At 36.1% G+C, this 19,909-nt stretch overlaps 1 protein-coding gene across 1 annotated transcript; it reads left to right on the top strand.

Annotated features, from left to right (window-relative positions):
* Positions 1–997: 997 nt before the first annotated feature.
* Positions 998–19,628, top strand: LOC110719517 (lysine-specific demethylase 5D-like). Its single transcript, XM_021898469.1, has 34 exons — positions 998–1,418; positions 1,600–2,967; positions 4,502–4,559; positions 5,066–5,188; positions 5,875–5,932; positions 6,035–6,171; positions 6,866–7,024; positions 7,129–7,215; positions 7,607–7,795; positions 8,727–8,879; positions 9,381–9,572; positions 9,659–9,727; positions 9,826–9,921; positions 10,536–10,622; positions 10,711–10,827; positions 11,003–11,210; positions 11,370–11,434; positions 11,632–11,690; positions 11,823–11,954; positions 12,039–12,198; positions 12,278–12,613; positions 12,767–12,955; positions 13,067–13,128; positions 14,118–14,196; positions 15,826–15,972; positions 16,086–16,219; positions 16,566–16,686; positions 16,767–16,840; positions 17,473–17,617; positions 17,692–17,841; positions 18,346–18,441; positions 18,517–18,612; positions 18,689–18,891; positions 19,251–19,628. Exons 2-34 carry the CDS (start codon positions 1,628–1,630, stop codon positions 19,501–19,503), a joined length of 5,574 nt encoding a protein of 1,857 aa, XP_021754161.1. The 5' UTR covers positions 998–1,418; positions 1,600–1,627; the 3' UTR covers positions 19,504–19,628.
* The last annotated feature ends 281 nt before the right edge of the window (positions 19,629–19,909 follow it).

Here is a 19,909-nt window from a genome sequence, read left to right as displayed (position 1 = left end):
ACAATCTAATATGATTTTATTATTGTATGTAGACCTGTCAATCGGGTTGGGTCATGGGTCATTTCGGGTCGAGTCATTTCAGGTCATGGGTCATTTTGGGTCGAGTCACTTCAAGTCACGGGCAAGAAATGTTCAACACTAGCCCAAAGTTTCGGGTTCCGGTCAACCTAATGGAGTTAGGAATTTTTTGTTTATTTTATTTTTGGCTAATTTTTAGAAATTTCTAATATTTCAAGTTTACTTTGCTATTTTTTTAATAATTGTTTAAATCAAACATTTTCACCAATATTATTATTAGTCAGCTACTCCATAACTTAAATTGTCACAAAAGCATATCAATTCCTAACTAATTTTGTATCAATGATATATTTTAAAACTTGGTACATAGATAAAAAGTTTATCTTAAAATTCAATAAACAACCCAGGCATCACACGGGGCACCAAACTAGTATTAATGCCATCCAAACAATAAATCAAACCATCTAGCCAAGACAAGAATATCAAATTCATCCGATAAACGTATGATATCATCTAGACAATTAATCATATAATTAATAATTTAGTAAACAAATGATATCATCTGTAATAAATAAAAAAATGTGCGTTTCACCAATGGTTGGATACTTGGATGAGGCTCGTCTCACCCAATGCTTCGTATTATTACACATGTTTTAGACCTAATTATTGTTTCAACAATATAAGGATCTTTGATATTAATTTATCAGCTTACATGTTTGACATATATAAATTTAACACGACACAATCATGCTCATAAGGACTAACAATACTCACAACTACGCAACACATTGACACAAGTACACACAAGTACACAACCTAAGACAATCACTACAGTGAATCTATTAATGTACTTGTGTACTCACTCTAACCACAATACGAACCTAGTACTCCCAAAAACATAAACCAACGGGCTACTAAAAACAGTGGGCGGTTCAATTCACCGAGTCAACTCAACTAACCACCTCACACACTTCGAACCGCCTTTTTTAATAACAAAAACTTCCTCCAAAATATCACGTGATAATCACGCAAAAATCTAACCCCTTAAATACTCAACTACTTAGCACGTAAGATCCACGACATTTAAAATCGCGTCATCATTCTCTCATCACGGAAAAAAGGGAAAAAAAATCAATTTGGGGGAAAATTAGAATATCAAAACCCCTACTCCCCTAGTGTCAACTTTTCGTAATATTTTCCAATTTCAAGACCCTAAAATTTTTCACAAAACAAAAACCTCTGTTTTTTGGTTTTTCTCTCTCCTCTCTAACCAACTTAACCAAATCTCCCACGAAAAACACTCTCTCACTTTCAATATCTCAAAAGCTTCGGATCATATTTTATTTTTTAAAGAAAATTTTATTGAATTTATTTGTAATTTATTTGCAAGAAAAAAGAAGGTACGCTTCAAACCCTAGAAATTTAATTCAATTATTTCATTGAATTTGGTTTTATTTGTTATTGTAAGATTGTACGTTGGATTGGTGAAATTTTTTTATATATTTTTTATTATGATGGAATGTGAATTAGGGTTTGAATTGAATTGAATTGAATTGGGGTATTTATGATTTTGTGATATAGTATTGTTGATGCATTGGATGAAGAAATAATGGGGAAAGGTAGACCTAGGGCAGTTGAAAGAGGAGGAGGATTGTTAGGGCAAATTTCTGCGGCAAATGGGTCAATGAATATAACCCCTGCACCTGTATATTACCCAACTGAGGAAGATTTTAGGGACCCTTTGGAATTTATATATAAGATTAGGCCTGAGGCTGAGCCTTTTGGGATTTGTAAGATTGTTCCACCTGAGGGATGGAAACCCCCTTTTGCTTTAGATGTGGAATCGTTTTCGTTCCCAACCAAGACTCAGGCTATTCATCAATTGCAGGCGAGGCCTGCTTCGTGCGATTCCAAGACTTTTGAGTTGGAGTATAATAGGTTTCTTGAGACCCATTGTGGGGGTCGTAAGCCGAGGAGGAAGGTTGTTTTTGAAGGGGAGGAGTTAGATTTGTGTAAGGTGTTTAATGCTGTGAAGCGGTTTGGTGGGTATGATAAGGTTGCCAAGGAGAAGAAGTGGGGAGAGGTTTTTAGGTTTGTGAGGCCTAAGAGCAAGATCTCTGAGTGTGCCAAGCATGTTTTAGGTCAGCTGTATCTAGAACATTTGTATGATTATGAGGAGTATTACAGTGACTTGAATAAGGGGAAATTAAAAGGTTGTAAGCGAGAGATAGATAATAATGATAGGAAAAGGGATCAGAAGTCAGATCTGGATAGCTTAAAGAAGAAACGGAATAATGATGCTGGGGATGCTGTTAAAGTGTCCAAACCACGGAAGGAAGAGGAGCGTGATCAGATATGTGAACAATGTAAAAGTGGGTTGCATGGAGAGGTTATGCTTCTATGTGATAGATGTAATAAGGGATGGCATATTTATTGCCTATCACCTCCTTTGGAAGCAATTCCACCAGGCAATTGGTATTGTCTCGAATGCCTGAATTCTGATGAAGATAGTTTTGGTTTCGTTCCTGGAAAATGCTTATCTTTGGAAGCTTTTAGAAAGGTAGCTGATCGTACCAAGAAAAAATGGTTTGGATCTGCATCATGTTCACGCATGCAATTAGAAAAAAAGTTTTGGGAAATTGTAGGGGGATCATTAGGCGAGGTTGAAGTCATGTACGGTAGCGATTTGGATACATCGATATATGGAAGTGGATTTCCTCGCTCAAATGACAAAAAACCAGAATCAGTTGATGCTGAAGTGTGGAATAAATACTGTAATAGTCCTTGGAACCTGAACAACTTGCCAAAGTTGAAGGGTTCAATGCTTCGGGCAGTTCATCACAGTATTGCTGGTGTTATGGTACCCTGGCTATATATTGGCATGCTCTTTTCTGCATTCTGCTGGCACTTTGAAGACCACTGTTTCTATTCAATGAATTATCATCACTGGTACGTGGCTTAATGCCATTTTCTATTGTTTTTCTTGTTGATTTGCCCCCTTAAATTTCGATTACAAGTACTCGCCTTTTGTATTTGTTAAAGATATTGATACCTAAATAGCTAGTTAAGCTTTTCTTGCTTGGAAGGTATGGCCTTTCATGATGAGTGTCAAAAACTTTGAGCATTGATAAGGAGTTGCACTAAGCTTTAAATGTAGGAATGAATTGGTTCTGCTCTGTCTTGCAGGTTGATATCAAGGCATGTAATTTCATAGATTTTTGTAATGATAATAGTGAAGCTCACTTTTGGCCTTTATAACCGTGACTGAGATACACAGACTAGTAGAATATGAAGTATAGGTATTTTTTTTCCGTTTGTGTGTGTATATGTAAGAAAGTTGTTTTCTTCTTATGGTGCTCAGACTCGCCAGTTTTTCATATTGCTTTTCGAAAATTATTGGGTTTGAACTTTGAACCACGATGAGAAAGAGGACAGAGTTGCTTTCAGGAAACTAGAAATCTAGTTGAATTAAAATGTTTACTCCCTAATATAATGTCCTTGAATGATTTGGAGAAGAATATTTTCCTGTTCTTTTGAAGTGTTGGAAGATTGCATCAATTCATGTCAGATCTGGGGATCACATTTATATGCGTGTTGGTTTATGATGAAAGAAATTAAAATGTTAGGACCTTTGGTCCATGACTCCATGAGCAAGGCAATCTTTGCTGTTGTGCTATTGTCGCTGGGTGTGGAGGCAGGTCATCTACTTGCAGGGAGAAATTGGACATCTGTAATATACTTCCTTCTTTTTTATTTTTAGTTTCTGAAATGTATAATAAGAGAGTGGGGAGATCTACTAGCAAAATTTGATGGAGGGGGGAAGATTTATCGAAGAGATACATTACCAATGGGATCTTTTCCTTTAGCTTGTTTTCTAATAGATTTTCAGATGAAAGCTAAGTAGGTTGTATTTTTTAGAAGTAAACTGAATAATGATATAAAAACTGAAAAACAGAATATAACCAAGGAAGTCCCTTGTCCATATCCTAAATCGTGTCTAATAAAATAGTACTCCATATCATCATTATGAAAATTTCTCATGTTGGATACTCTTGTATCAATACCTGGAACCCAATTCCCATATACGAGTCGGAGCATCACAGTGTGGGAGGTGAGGTGGTTTGTCCATTGGGTTAATGAAGAAGTGCACACATTTATCTTCCATTGTTTCTTAGTTTATAAAGAGTTTTTCGATTGTCTTGGTTTGACCTTCTTACAACCGAGGGTTTGCAATTTGGTAGACTATATGCGTGAAGAATTTGGTATTGTTTTTCTGGTTCATTACCTTTTCTTTTAAAATTTATCATTTTGTCATAAATTGATTTTGAGTTTGTTGCTTTTTATGTAAAATCTGCTTGAGTACTTTTTTACCATATGACCATGATTGTGGACTGTGATTATGCTGAGCAGTTCTTTCTTCTTTTTTCATAGAACTTGTTTGCACAGAATTTGTTATATCATCTTATTTTCCACCTGCTTTCAGGGGGGAGCCTAAATGCTGGTACAGTGTTCCTGGTAGTGAAGCCTCTGCATTTGAGAAGGTTTGTGATTGATCTTTATGTCAATTGAATATCTTGGCCATTGTTGTAATGCTCACTGGAAGATATTAGTGACTATACTCTGTGGGGCATGATGAGCATGTGGTATTAAAGTGAAACATTGGTCTGGAAATTTACTGTTTAGGCTAGACGCTCCATAATTTGTCCAATAGCTCATGACTATTGATAGATTGGCTTGTCCTCATCTTTGTTGTTGTCTGATAGCTGGTTTGATTTTGGTTGCCTACATTTCTGTGTCCTCAGTCTTCATGTCACAATTAAAAATTTATGTTATTGGATTAAAGGGCTCATTGAATTTTCCTTCAGAGTGTTTATTGACTATCAAAAACCTAAAACTATTGCAAAATTATTTTGTATCATCAGAGCATTTACTGTCTTCCTTGAATTGTATATGCTGAGGCCTTCTGGTAATTTTATTTGTTTCCAATTAAAAAAATATATCTATCATGTTGAAACAAGTCTAAACTAGCAATATTTACCACCTTCAGGTTATGCGCAGCTGCCTACCTGATCTCTTTGACGCCCAGCCAGATTTGCTATTCCAGCTTGTCACGATGTTGAACCCCTCCGTTTTAGAAGAAAATGGAGTTCCTGTTTATACTGTTCTGCAGGTATAATTTTATGAGAGATGAGCTGTCCTATTAATTATCCATACTATTTACATCTACTGTTTGCTATATGCTGATGAGATAAAGAACTACTGATAATTTCAAAACCTACTAAAAAATTATTATTAAGCTTTCCTATTGTTGCATTCTTGTATTCTGTTGGATGCTGTTATCTCTGGTCTTAAATGTTGTACTGTTTTGTTAATGATATGTTAAATGTAGATTTTTTTTTTTTTTTTTTTTTTTTAATTTTCTTTATTCTTTTATCCGTATTGTTCATGAGAATGATGGTAACACAAATATAATTTCCAGAATGGAGTTATGGGTCTAAAGGAATTATGATAGTTAGGGTTTTAAATATTGGCTGGCACTCAGTGTCTTGGCCCTTATGTATAGTTTAGATTGCTGGATCCATATTTAGTAATTTGGAAAGTATCGTCGTGTGCGAGTTGTCACCTATATGCACAATTGCACAATATTCAATCACCTGGCTTATTTAAAGTTTTGTGATGATTATTGTAAACCTCTAATATCATATCGTTTGTGGTTCTGATTATATTTTTTTGAGCTTGCTTAATTTTCATCACTTGAATTACTTTGATTATTTCTTGTATATTTTCTTTTTCCACTGGCTTGCTTATGCTGTAAACTGCCTTTTTTTTTTTCCTTGGGTGCTTCCTCTCTGCAAGGAGCCAGGCAACTTTGTGATTACATTTCCTAGATCTTATCATGGAGGTTTCAATCTTGGTAAGCAATTACTGTAGAAAATACATGATTAAACTGTAGTCTTTTTTCTTTTATATTGTGTTGATGTAAGTTTCCAAAATGTTGAGTCATTTGATATTTCAGGCTTGAACTGTGCTGAGGCTGTTAATTTTGCTCCTGCTGATTGGTTACCTCATGGAGGGTTTGGGTCAGAACTCTATCAACTGTATCATAAGCCTGCTGTACTTTCTCATGAGGAGCTGCTTTGCGTGGCTGTTAAGGTTGGCTGACTTTAAAAATGAACTCTATAAATTATTTTGCCCAATTATAGTGCATATAGCTATAAATCTATTATACATCGAGGCTAAGATTATAGTGTGGTATGGTCTGTATGGTGGACCACTCACTAGGGTGTTTTTTCCTTCGGAACATCTTGTTAGTTCAAGAGGATCCTTTTGTTGACAATTTTGTTTTCAACAATATAGGACTATATGTAGGTTGCATTTGTGTAATTAAATCACTATTTGTCAAAAAAAAATTCTCTTGATAAGTTCTTTTCTTGTCAAGAGCAGTATACCTTTGCCACCTGCAATCCATGCTTCGCTGTGTTTGTTTTTTGGTCAAATATTGGAATTGCTTTACAAACTTATTTCTTATAGCTATATAGGGCCTGTCATTTCTGAGAACATGATTGCTAATAATTTGTGTATATATTAAGGAAATGTGACTCTGGTGCTTATGTTTGGCACAGAAGTGTCCAATTTTCTGACATGGTGAGTGAAAATATGCTCTTGGTCCTAAATAAAATGTCAGATTGTTGAGGATCTGATACACATCCTTGAGGTGAAATGAAGAGTCGGGGGGCGATCTTAAGATGTCAATTTCTTCTTTCCACTTATCTTGACTTCTGCTTGTTAGCTCTGCTGTGTGCGTGTGTTTTCCTGGTTCTTTTAATGATTTTGGTGATCTGAACAGATTGGTTGTGATGCCAAAGTAGCACCTTACATGAATAAGGAGTTGCTGAGAGTCTTTACAAAAGAGAAGAATGGGAGGGAGCAGCTTTGGAAAAAGGGCCTTGTCAAAACATCTGTTATGTCACCCAGAAAGCATCCTGAATATGTTGGCACTGAGGAGGTATAGTTTCCTTAAATTGGAAACCAGTTTTATTGTTCTCTTTTATTTGATTATATTATGAAAACCAATTCTGGTAGTTGATAATATGATCTATGTTGTTGTAGGATCCCACTTGCATAATCTGCCAGCAGTATTTGTATCTTTCAGCTGTTGTCTGTCGCTGTAGACCATCCACTTTTGTGTGTTTAGAGGTACTTTAAATCTTGATACTTTTGGGAGTACCTTTTATTGTTAATATTGGATGTTATACTTGTGAAAAATATACTACCTCTGTTGCTTAAGAGCATGGAAAGATTAACTTTGCCTTCTCTTGCACATGTTTATTGAACTACATATGACTCAGACTGTCTTTGTTTCTTTTTTATATTGATGACTGCATTCGTTTACTGGTCTGATTACCTTATTATCACTAATAGCATACTCTTTTGGCTTTCTTTTATTTCATTTGCATGGAATACATTAATATGGATGCATATATTTGGTTCTTGTATTAATGATGCGGTATATAGTGACTGGAGACTTGCTGTAAACTTATCTTGAATGTACTATTTGACGAGCCTGTATTGTTTGTTTGTCTTGCAGCACTGGGAACGCCTTTGTGAATGTAATCCAAGGAGACGCCGCCTCCTATATCGCCACTCTCTTGCAGAATTAAACGAACTGTTAGTCATAACAAAGAATGTAATTTCTGGCTCAGATGACAATGGACAAGGAAAGGATTTTGCAGAACCGAATGCATGCTCCACTGACTCTGGCACTTTGACAAAGAAGGTTATCATCTGCAAATTGCGTATTTATGTTTTTGAATTGGGTTGGTCCTTGGGAAAACACAACTTTACTGCTGTTTGGGGATGTAGGAAATCGAGTGAACAGTATCGTTTTAGTTTTGGGATTGCATGAGATGCCTGATTTGAGTTGTATTATGAACCTAAAATTAACCATTTATAAGTAGTCATTTGTAAACTGAAAACAAAACGAGCTACTTTTTCTGTTTTTCAATAATTTGTTTTTTTAATTTATATTATTAAATTTAAGATTCATAGCAATTACAACTAACAAAAAAAGTCATTTATTTAGGATGCGGTATTGCTGTGGTGTTGTGCAAATAGAAATGAGTACCACCAACTACTTTTTGTTTAATTTATTGGTGGATTTTAGGATTTTATTCTTAATAGAGTTGGGTGTTTGTTCAACTTGTGTGAACAGAAAGTGTACAAGACCATAGGAAACCTTAGTCATCTTTTTTTTACCTCCTATATCTGCCTATTATCCCTGGTTTTGTCAAATACTGGTTTATGATAAGAGAATATGTGAGCGCTTATTTTTCCTCTTTGTTTATTGAGGCCTTTTGTTATAACCTTTGTATGATTTTATAAGTTTTGTATGATTTACTAAGATAAATATTATGTTGAAATCTTTTCATAAATTTGGAGATTCTACTTTCCATAGATACATTAAGCTAGCCCTGGGATTTTTTTTTTCACCTTCGTAACCAACTCTATTCAAGTTTCTTTACAGCTATTAGTCAGTTTATTAATCTTTCAAGATGATAGGTTCTTACTTCTGAGTTTCTTTTTCTGATAGTATGCTGACATATTTGTACATCTGTAGCATGGGCCATTGAATATGACGTTCCATTTCAATTCAATTGTGTATTCCAATGAAGTTGGTTTCCCATATTGATCATTTTCTACTTCTATAGGTGAAGGGTAAACAAATATCTCTTGCTCAACTTGCTGAAGATTGGTTGTTGAACTCTTGTAAGATATCTAAGCTCCCCTTCTCCTCTAGTGCTTATCTGAGTGCATTGAAGGAAGCACAACAGTTTCTTTGGGCTGGTCCTGAAATGGATCCGGTAAGACTTATCTATATATTTGGTTTACCTAATACAAAATTGAGACACATTATATTGGTGAAATCTTGCACATGAAAAGACAATTTGGTAATCAAGAAATAGATAAAATTGATAGATGAGAAGTCTAATTATGTTTTTTTTTTTCTTTTTTTTTCCCCCCCTTGCTATTACTCTGTTACCAGAAGGTTCTTACTGAATTATATTAGCGATTTCATAATGTGAGCTTGTGAGTCGTTTTGAAGGTTGATGTGTTTAGTTGAGTAAGTGTCAAAAGGCATGTTAACATTGAGTTTCTATTTGATTGTATTGTCTTACACTCTTACTTACATGTGTGCTTTTATTAGATTAAGCAATGGTGCGTCTTTGTCTCCAATCATCTTAAAGATGGAATTTGGAATTTTATTTTCACTTTTTCACAACTTTGCGTTGTGTTTTCTTGTAGGGGACATTTCTTTTATTAACAACAGAATATTAGTATTTGATGTACAATTTAATTATTAGGTACGCGATGTGGTAAAGAATTTGGTTCAAGCCAAGGACTGGGCAGAGGGCATAAGAAAGTCTCTTTCTGCTGTTGAGAGCTGGTCTAAAATTGGTGATAGTGATATGGATAAAGTGCATCTCGAGTATGTCAACAACTTGTTGGGACATGATCCTGTGCCTTGTAATGAGCCTGGGCTTTTCAAACTGAAGGTTGACATAATGTTACTGCTTATATTTGATTCTAGTTTTTATGGTCCCTATTTGGAATTTTTAATTGTTGAGATCCTTTGTTTCAGGAGTATGCTGAAGCAGCTAGGCTGTTGGTTCAAGATATTAACAATGCTCTTTCAGAGCTAACATTTTCTGTATGATCTAGCTTCTTATTTATTTTTGTGCAAGATATAAGACGACTTCAGTCCTTTTTTTCCCCTTAAGGATAGTTTTCTTTTATCTTGCTTACTAGATGGATGATCTGGAGACCCTGCTGAACCAAACTTCAAGCTTCCCAATCTACATCAAAGAAAGTGAAAAGTTGGTGAAGAAGATTTCATCTCTGAAGGTGTGTGCATTTTGCATATTGGTTTGTCTTTTGCTTCAGGTGTTGTCTGACCTATGTAGTTTTGGCATTTGTTTTTTTTTGGTATAGAAGTAATTTTTCCCTGTTAAAGAAAGTTGTGTCTTTTCACCCTTGTACCGATAACTTGCTAAATTGTGTACAAATGCTCTAGTGTCTTTTTGTGTATTTTGATTTGGCTTTTGTTCTGTTTACACACTATGATTTTTCAGTTGTCAAAAAGATTAATCAAAGAGAATTTGAAGCATGTATTATGGCATGTTTTTTTTTTATTTTTTATTTTTCTCTACACAGAGTCACAGCTCCTTTGGAATCAATTGTTCCTTTTAATAACTGCTCTGAAATTGCTATCAAAATTTTTTATGTTTGTCTTTGTTATCTAGGGAATCAGATGCGTAGGGTTTTTTAAGTAGATGTAAATAAAACAAAAGCACTTCTCTTTTCGATGTGGTGGGTTTTGTTTGGAGTGTATGCGACTTGCAAATTATTTGTTTTAGCTTTATGTTTATTGTACTGGAGTTTGATCTTTTGCTTAATTGAGTCTACTATCTGTTATTCGTGAAGTTATATTGACTTTTTTTTCCTGTGTAAATGTTAAGGTGTGGCTTGATAATGTAAAGAAATGTGTTTTTGAGACCAGTCCTGCTGCAATTGATTTTGATTTCCTTCAACATTTGAAAGCGGAGGTATAACTGACTTTCTATGTTTATGTAATGCTTCATATTAGAATTTTGTTTAATTGCTTCTCATGTTTGTTAGCTTTTTATTAAATAGATGTCAGAGCTACGATTAAATGTACCAGAAAATGAAAAGCTTTTGGAGTTAATTGGGCAAGCTGAACTGTGCCAGGATCACTGCAATGAAATGCTGAAAGGTTCCATAACTTTGGAGGTCTGTATTTCATTAGGGAGAGCAAAATTTGAAAAGTGTCGAGGATATTTTTTTGCAAAATTTTAAGGCTGTTGCCTAGACACCCACATCACTAAGCTGAATTCAATTCTTATTGCTTGGCCATTCTCTATCTATAATTTCTTCCTCTGAATTGGTTGCTGTGATTTCTTTGCAGAAACTTGAGATTCTTGTTCATGAGTTTGGGGATTTTGTAGTCAACATTCCAGAGTTAAAGATACTACAACAATATCATAGTGATACTGTTTTTTGGATTTCTCGTTTCAATAATATACTACTAAACATTGATAAACGGGAAGATCAAGAAAATGTCGTGGATGAATTAAGATGCATTCAGAAAGATGGATCAGAATTGAGAGTTCAAGGTTGGCTTTCTGACTTTGAACTTTGAGCACCTATTACTTTTTTTCCTCTCTCTCTCTCTCTCTCTCCTGCTATATTGAATTTCAGACTGCAGTTGGTAAATATCCGAACTTGCTACTTGCCCCCTGACATTTGTTTGTTTGTTTTTTTTTTTTTTTAAGTTGACGAATTGGCTCTTGTTGATGCTGAGCTAAGTAAAGCATGTTGCCGAGAAAAAGCACTAAAGGTATTGGAGAGGGGACATTTATATTTCAAGCTTGCTTTTAAACTTACTACATTTGTTTTCATTGAATGCCAACTTGGGTGAAAGTGAACCTTTTGTTACATAATGTTAACTAAAGTTCAACCTTGTGCCTTTCCCTCAAGTTGTTGCATTAATTCTTGTTGGTGAGAATTGATATTGATGTAATTATATTATTACAGGTCCATAAATCTAAAATGAGGGTAGATTTTGTTCAACAAGTGCTATCTGAGGCTGCAGTGTAGGATTTCCTTGCCCTTATGCTTCTTTATATAGGGCTGCTTTCCTGTTATTACTTGACACTGCTGTGTAATTTTTTTTTTCTTTTCTTTTTGTATGTTTCAACTTATGAGCTTTGTTTTTCTTCTGCCAGATTACAAATTGACAGGGAAGAACTGTTTGCTTCTCTTTATAATATGCGTTCTGCTGCAATTTCCTGGGAAGAAAGAGCAACTGAGATCCTAGCAGATGAGTCAACGTTGGAGGACTTTGAGGATGCTATAAGGTTCCTATTATCCCATTTTCTGTCTAACTGTGGAGGTAGTAGTATGCATTGATTAATTTTTTTTTTCTTTTTTGGATATTTCAGGACCTCTGAGGATATATTTGTAATCCTACCTTCCCTTCCTGCTATCAAGGAAGCTGTATCTGCTGCTAATTCCTGGTTAGAAAAATCGAGGCCTTTTTTGCAGTCTGCTGCTCTAATGACATCTGCTTCAACTGCCTTGCTAGCGTTTGAGAACCTGAAGGTTAGTTTTTTGTCTTCCTTGCTTTTGTTTTTTCACGACTTCTTATGTAACGTAATTTTTTTCTTGGTCACCATTGCAGGAGTTAGATTGTCAGTCAAAGTATCTGAATGTAAAATTAGTAGAAAAAATGTTGATTGAAACTGTTTTGAAGAAGTGTGAGGAATGGAGATGCTGTGCTTGCTCTTCTTTAAAGGATGTAGAGGAAATGTTTGATAGGAAGGATATTTTTAACAGACTCCATAGTGATGTTATTGTGGACATGGAGCAACTAAGAGCAAAGGTTGAAAGTGTTGCAGACGCTGGTCAGTCTCTGGGGTTTGACTTTCCTGAAATTTCTATATTGTGGAGTGCTGCTTCAACCTTGAAATGGTGCTCTAAGGTCCTAATTTTTCGATTTGAACTTCCTTCATTTGAGGTAATTTTGCAGGGCTTGCATTTGTTTTGTAAGAACAATGAAATAGGCTTTAGCTGGCTTGAACTCTGTGTTCTTGTTTGTATGGTATTCTTTTACAATGACTTACTGTATTTAATTATTCATATAAAACTTATCCTTCAACATATCATGCAGGATGTTGACAACTTGATTAAAGAGATGAAAGACCTTCCAACTGAATATGCTGGTGCTTTTGTTGTAATCTCATTGGTTGATGCAGCTTCTTGGCTCAGTAGAGCCTCTGAAGTTCTATCAGTGTCGAGCAGTGGAAGAATAAGAAGATTCCACTTGACTGATGCTGATGATATCCTAATGAAATCTCAGGTGTTTTATAATTGCTATGTTGATAAAAGTTGAAACCACTTAGTTGTTGACTTATTGGTTATATTGTACAAGGGTTTTGTGAATTGAGCTTGCTCTGTTTCAAATCTACAGAATATGCTGGTCTCTTTTCCGACAATGATTGTTCAACTTGAGCAGGCAATTGAAAAGCACAAGTGAGTTTCGAAATTAAAACTTCAATTATTTATTTTTTATTCACCGTATCTTTGTCTCTTACCTCCACTAACCTGTATTTGATACTTTGTTTCACATTGAAAAGGGTTATTTAGTCTTTGCTTCCTTGCAGAAAGCCTTATTGTATTTTTTCAGTTGCCATATGTTTGCTTTCTTATTTTACCTTTTCAGCTGCATAGCACATACTATTGCCCTTATGCTTCGTATTCCGTTTCTTGTTGAAAAAGAATCTCTTTCCTTTTTTATGGTTCCTTTTTAAAGTTATTTAAGGGTTGGTCTATTGCAAATATGTATTTATAAAATACTAAGAATTTGGGGTACATGAGAGGCTGAGAATTTTTATTTATTAATTTATTTATTTTGGGGGGGGGGGTGCCTATAGCCTGTAAGTGAGATGAACAAGCACTAGTTCTCCTTAAATATAGTTTTCTGGTACATGTGTTTCAAGAGTAAAGTTATATAACAGGGTCGAATGTGTCTCCTTTGATCAGTGTTAATTTGCAATGACTTCATGTATTTAGATTGTCACTTTTTCTTAGGCTTGCTGCTCCAGTGCTCCACAGTCCTAGTATTTGATTAATTAATGCAATATCTCCTACTGCTTAGAGTGGCCTATAGAAATTGGTACTTATTATATGATTAATCATTGTTGATACTTTCACACCAGCATATTGGCTTCTGTATTCTGATAGAACCAACTGTTGAAGATTCAGATTTATCATTGTTAAGCTCAAATTGATCTTTTAGTTTTCAACTTGCTGTAAGACATGGCTTTTGGTCACATTTTTGAAAGTTTTCATAGTAGCATGATTTTGCGTAATAAATGTTTGTGACTAATGTGCTTTCTTAGTTTCCTTCCATTTAATTTTCTTTCCTCTTTTACTTGACTGGCTCATGTTATGATGTTCTTGCTTTCCACTTATTTTCATCCATCTGATAAATGTTATGCTGGTACCTTTTTTTTGTGTAGTTCTTGGCAAGAAGAAGTTCGAGCGTTCTTCAGTGATGGTTCTAGTGAGCGGTGTTGGTCCTCACTGTTAGAATTAAAGGTGAACACTCGATGCATCTCCGTAAAGCTGCATCTTTGTGTGGAGGGAGAGAGTATATCCTGGAATATTTTATATGAATTCCTTATTATTTTTTTTAAGTATAGTTTATCTATATATTTTAAATATTAGGGGCCGTTTGGTTCGCGAAGTGGAATCGGAATGGAATGGGGAAAGGGTATGGAGGAGAATGGAATGAAACCCTTGAAATTTGCTATGTTGTTTGTTTAATAACAAAGGGAAACAAATCCCACCACCACACCACCACCGAATTCCACCTTTTCCAGCCACCATCCATCCACCAAACCACTCACCGCACCTCCCCCACCATTCGCCGCCCTACGCCACCCCTCCCCCACCCCTGCACAGCTCATCCCTCCCCCAAAAAACCGCCCTTAGCCCAGAAAAACCCAAAAACCCACCCACCTCACTGTAAAACTCATCGGCGAGGGTTTCGATGGTGGGGGAGGGCCGGCCGATGAGTTTTACGGTGAGGGGGATGGGTTTTTTAGGTTTGTTAGGTTTTTCGATGGTGGGTTTCGAGAGTGAGGATGGCCGACGAAGGGAGGGGAGGTGCGGCGAGGGGTGCGGGGAGAGGCGGCGAGTGATGACGAGGCTGGCCGTGGTGCGGCGAGGGGTGGGGGAGAGGCGGACGACGGATCTAAGTAGAGGGGAAGGTTATGCGTGGGTGAGGGAATGAGTTTCCGGTGAGAGAAGGGGCGGCGAGGTTCCGGTGAGGGGCGGCAAGGGTCGGGGGATGGTGGCGAGATTCCGGTGTGGGGCAGCGAAGTTCCGGCGAGAAGTGGCCTGGGTGAGGGTGGTTGATGTGGGTACGGTGGTGGTTGGGGAAAGGGAATGGGAAAGGCTAGGGGGGGGGAATGGGAGTAGAAGCTTTTTGGGTAATCAAAGGGGAAAGGGAATGATTCCCATGGAATCCCATTCCCTTTGATTATTACCGCGAACCAAACGGCCCCTTATTATGATGGACAATGTTAATTTTGAAAATAAAGGTGACCATTAATGTCTGCTGCAAATTTCACTCCCATGTTTGGAATTGGAAAGTACAGTTTCTTGGTGGATTAATGGTCTGGATAGTTTTAGCTTTACCTTAGTCAACTTAAATATCTCATATGAAAGTTTCCTCTTGTCAAAGAAAAATCATACTGTATTATACAGGTCCCTTATTGATATATATTTTTTTTTTAATTTAATTTTTTTAAATATAATTTTATGTATCTTTGCTGCTGGTTTGGTTTCTTATTTCAATTTGGTCAATTCCGATTAAGAGGAAAAAGAGAGAAACAACTTCTCCCCAGTCCTCCATATAGAAGTCTCTGTTTCATAGGTCTTAGTTTTTAAGTAAGGTTGAGATTAATTCTTGTCTTATGTTTTTACTCCAAACAATATATTCTATTAGTATGAAAATGGATAAAGAAAGTCAATTGTGTATTTTTCTACATGGTATATCTTAGGGTTGCTTATTCATCTATATGGAAGATTGCTTATCTAATTCAACAAGTGAGATTTAGAAATCTGTTTCTGTTGTATTTACTTGCACGGATTGGTAAGCTATCATTTTTTATGCCTTTTGCTTTTTTCATTTGATAAAAATTTTCTTGTTACTTGTCTCAGGAACTAGGAAAGGATGCTTTTAACTGTCCAGAGCTAGATATGTTGATGTCTGAGCTTGAAAGTATAGGGAATTGGAAGCAACAAGGAGGGGAGGTGGTTGGGTGTTCAGCTGGAGATGTGACAACATTGTTAAGTTCCCTTTTGAAGGTTATTACAATGTTTCAGAATTCCACCTTTTTTTTTTTGGTTGAGATAGAACTGTAGTCTTGGTGACTATGGTGTTTATTGTAAAATCTAAATTCAGTTTATTATATGTTCAGATCAAACAGTCATTACATAGATCTCTGTATATCTATGAGAAGTCAAGTTGCTGGAAAGTGAGATACTTTTGCATTGGATGCTCCAGTAACTCTAATGATGAAGAGTTTATCACTTGTTCAACATGTAAGGATTGGTAAGATACTACTTTTGGTGTATATGGGCTAGAAGCTAATTCAAGTTTGGCAAGGAGAGGGTTTGACCAGTTTATGTCTAGATACACAGAATTTACATTTCCTTGGATATTTTGTGGTTTTCCTGTTTCTTTTATGGGTGTTCTGGGAATTAGGGTGAAGATATGCTTTTGTTTATCTCTATGATGGACTAACTAATTAAATGTCTTAAAGTACATTCGGTTGCCTGCTTGCATATGCTGTGACTAATGTGTAAATCCTAAAAGAGCAACAGTAGTCATGTATGGGAATGAAGTTTCAAGTGTATTCTATGTGTTTCTGAGAAAGAATTGTTCTTTTGATGAGCAGCTATCACCTTAGATGCTTGATTCCAAAGTCAGTGGCTTGTGACAATTCGAAAGAATATACCTGCCCTTATTGTGTATTGGTTGATAGTGGTTCAATATGCCGGAGTAAAGACAGTCCTTTGGTAAGCACTTGTTTTAAAACATTCCATGGAATAATTTGTACATTTTTGGATATATTTGTCATATATTGATAATTGTGCAGAGATATAAAGGGAAGCGTCCAGAATTGGAGAAGCTTGTTGAGCTGTCTTCTGATGCCAAGAAGTTTACTACAAGGTAATGAGTCGGCAGCATCATACAGCTGTGTCAGATTATTTTGTTTATGTTTTTTGGAAGTTGGCATTCAAGGAAACTCTTGTTACAAACCATGGCTTTTGTCAAGACCTGGGATTGGTGCTTCTTCGTTAGTACAAATTTTGTCCTGTTTGAGGGAAAGCAAATACATGCAAACGGTTCAGTTTATGGCTGGTCTTCTCATAGTAATCCCAATTATTGGTTATTCCATACTAATGTTTCAACTATGGGGGGTGTATTTTCAATATGACCCTGTGACCTTAGAAATTTATTTATGCCATATGACGTGTCAAGCTTTAGTTGATGACAAGGTAGGGGAGGGAGGAAGACAGGAAGGAGAAGTAATTGAATAGTTGGATGCATAACCATATGTGCTGATACCTGTACATGATGTTAAGGCAAATGGAAGCACGGAAATACTCAGTGATGCATTTAAATTTGTTCCATAATGGATGTTTCGTTGGCTCGTTCCCTTCCTCTTGTCTCCTGACTACATACAAACATAATTTGCTCATTTGTCAGTGTTGATTGACTAATTTTTTTTGCTCCATATCGTTTGTGATTTGTCTGATCTGTTTTGAATTTATTGGACCCTTGCATCTGTAATTTCACAGGCTTGAAGAATATGATATATTGCAAGAGATTCTCGATCAAGCTCTTGCATGCAGAGGCTGCTTGTCAGGAATAGTGGATTCTTCATTATCTTTCTTCGACAAAGATGTATCGTCCATCTCTGGGAAACTGACAATTGCTTTGAAGGTTAATTCCGTTTAACTGGTCTTTATCTATCTTGTGGGCTGTTGGTTCTCACTCTACTTGCCGGTTGTTTGCAGGCTCTAGATGTGGCTGGGGTATGTGATTCGCTTGCTATCCAGAAGTTTGATCAGGCACTTGCACGAAATTCATGGAGAATCAGAGCTTCTAGGTTGATCGAGGGTTCACAGAAACCTGTTATGCAGCAGCTTCAGCGCCATTTGAAAGAGGTGTGTTCAAGTTATAATTGTTGCTAGCTTTTTCCCTTCATTGTTCACTTTCATTGAATTATAATAGATGACGTTCATTTTGTTGTCTAGTGGTACCTTTATCTAGATGTGTGATGAACTAACAATCGGATTTGTGTATAAGCAGAAATTTAAGGTTGAAAGCTTGAAATTTTATTAAACTTGCTAATGGTTTCTTACAGAAAGGTAGTAGGTTTAGCCTACAAAGCTCATATTGGTGACTTGAGGTCACAACTCTCCAAATAGTGATTTGAGGTCACAACTCTCTAAAGGAATCACTCCAAAATTTTGCCTACAAATTTCTTTCCCTTACCTCTCTATTTATACTAAGGACTATTAACGTAGTAAACTAATATTACTAGAATCCCTATACTACCCCTCCTTAGGTTAGTCTATTACAAGATGTTACAAAGTGCAATTTTACTTTATTCATGTTTCCATTTTCCTGATTAAGTATTTGATCTCGATGAATATTAATTATCTCAGGGCTCTGCTATAAAAGTACCTTTAGAAGATTACTTCAAACAAAAACTTGTAGAGGTGAAGCAAATTGGATTGCAGTGGGCAGAAATGGCAAAGAAGGTCTGCCTTTAGACATTATTGTATTCATTCTTTCGTAAACTACAACATCTTTGTTGACACATCGATATTATGCAGGTTGCTAGTGATAATGGGGATCTAGAGCTAGATAAAGTGTTTGAGCTCATAGCCGAAGGAGAGAGTTTGCCCATCCACTTTGAGAAGGAGCTTAAGGTACCTTTTAGGTCAATGTGGACCTTAATTAGTTGGGATCTCCAAACTGAAAACCCTAATGTTTATTTATTTCCAGCTTTTGCGAGGGAGAAGTGTGCTTTACTGCATTTGTCGGAAACCTTATGATATGAGGCCAATGATCGCGTGTGATGAATGTGATGAGTGGTATCATTTTGATTGTGTCAGTTTGGTGTCTCCTCCTGATATTTACATCTGTCCAGCTTGTGAACCTCAGATGGAAGGGAAAGTACCTGTTTCTCCATCTGTCAAACGAGAGAGGTAAATCCTTCTTAATGTTCTTATCAATTGACCTTAAGCTCCAACCCCATAGTAGCCTTGTATGCAAGCTCTTTTATTCATCTCCTACAGCATCTGCATTGTTCTACATAGCCATTAACATTTTTATTTCACCGTCTTCTGCGTTGGCTGTTTATTTGCTTAGTATTACCTTGTTTGTGAACTCGGAGTTATCCAGTATTTATTGCCTTTTTAAAAAAAAAAAAAAAAGATGGACCTGCATTTTCTTTGTTACCATTGGTTAGATTTCAAAAATCTGATTCATGTAAATATTCCAAAAAAGTTTATAATGTTTGGAAATTGCTAGTAAAGCGTTGTTGGGCTGTTTGTCATCTCAACAGATCTCAGAGTGCCAAAGACAGTGAGCCACAGACACCTTCTCCTCGGCATGTAGAGTCAAGATGGAGGCTTAAGAAGGGGAAATCTTCGAAGAAGCGGAAGGCATGTTTAGGTGATGCCATTAATAGTAGTAGTTTAGTGTTGTCTAATGGATTTGATGAGTTATTGTGGAGAAATAAGAAACCATATAGAAGAACGGTCAAGAAAAGGACCGATTTAGGAAGCCTATCTCCATTCTTTCTTTTACAGCAATAGCAGTTTTAGATCATCAAATGTATTCAATTCATTCATTTTTTTTCCATCAGTGCAGTAATGCTTGGCGGTCTAGTAAGATAATAATAGTGGGAGAAAAAAAATATATGTTCTCCCTTTTCATGCTCTCTTTTGCTCTTGCCTCTTTAACCTGATTGATGATCGTTGTGGTTCATTGTGATGGTAACAATAAACTTGGCTGGAATGGCTGCCATCAACGTTATAACCTCATGGCTACCGTCTACCTTAATGTTTACGAGTAATCTAAGTACTCCGCTAGTCCGCTGTAGTAACAATAATAAAATAAAGTGTTTTGGAATACTGTTTTGGGCCATAGCCAGTGGTATGGATGGTTTGGAGCCCATACCACAATAAAAAAAAATATATATATTATTTGTAAAATTTTAAA

Source organism: Chenopodium quinoa, unplaced genomic scaffold (assembly GCF_001683475.1).
Source record: "Chenopodium quinoa cultivar QQ74 unplaced genomic scaffold, ASM168347v1, whole genome shotgun sequence".
Classification (NCBI taxonomy): Eukaryota; Viridiplantae; Streptophyta; class Magnoliopsida; order Caryophyllales; family Amaranthaceae; genus Chenopodium; species Chenopodium quinoa.
Note: the sequence above shows the minus strand (reverse complement) of the source record. Positions and strands in the feature narration are given on the sequence as shown.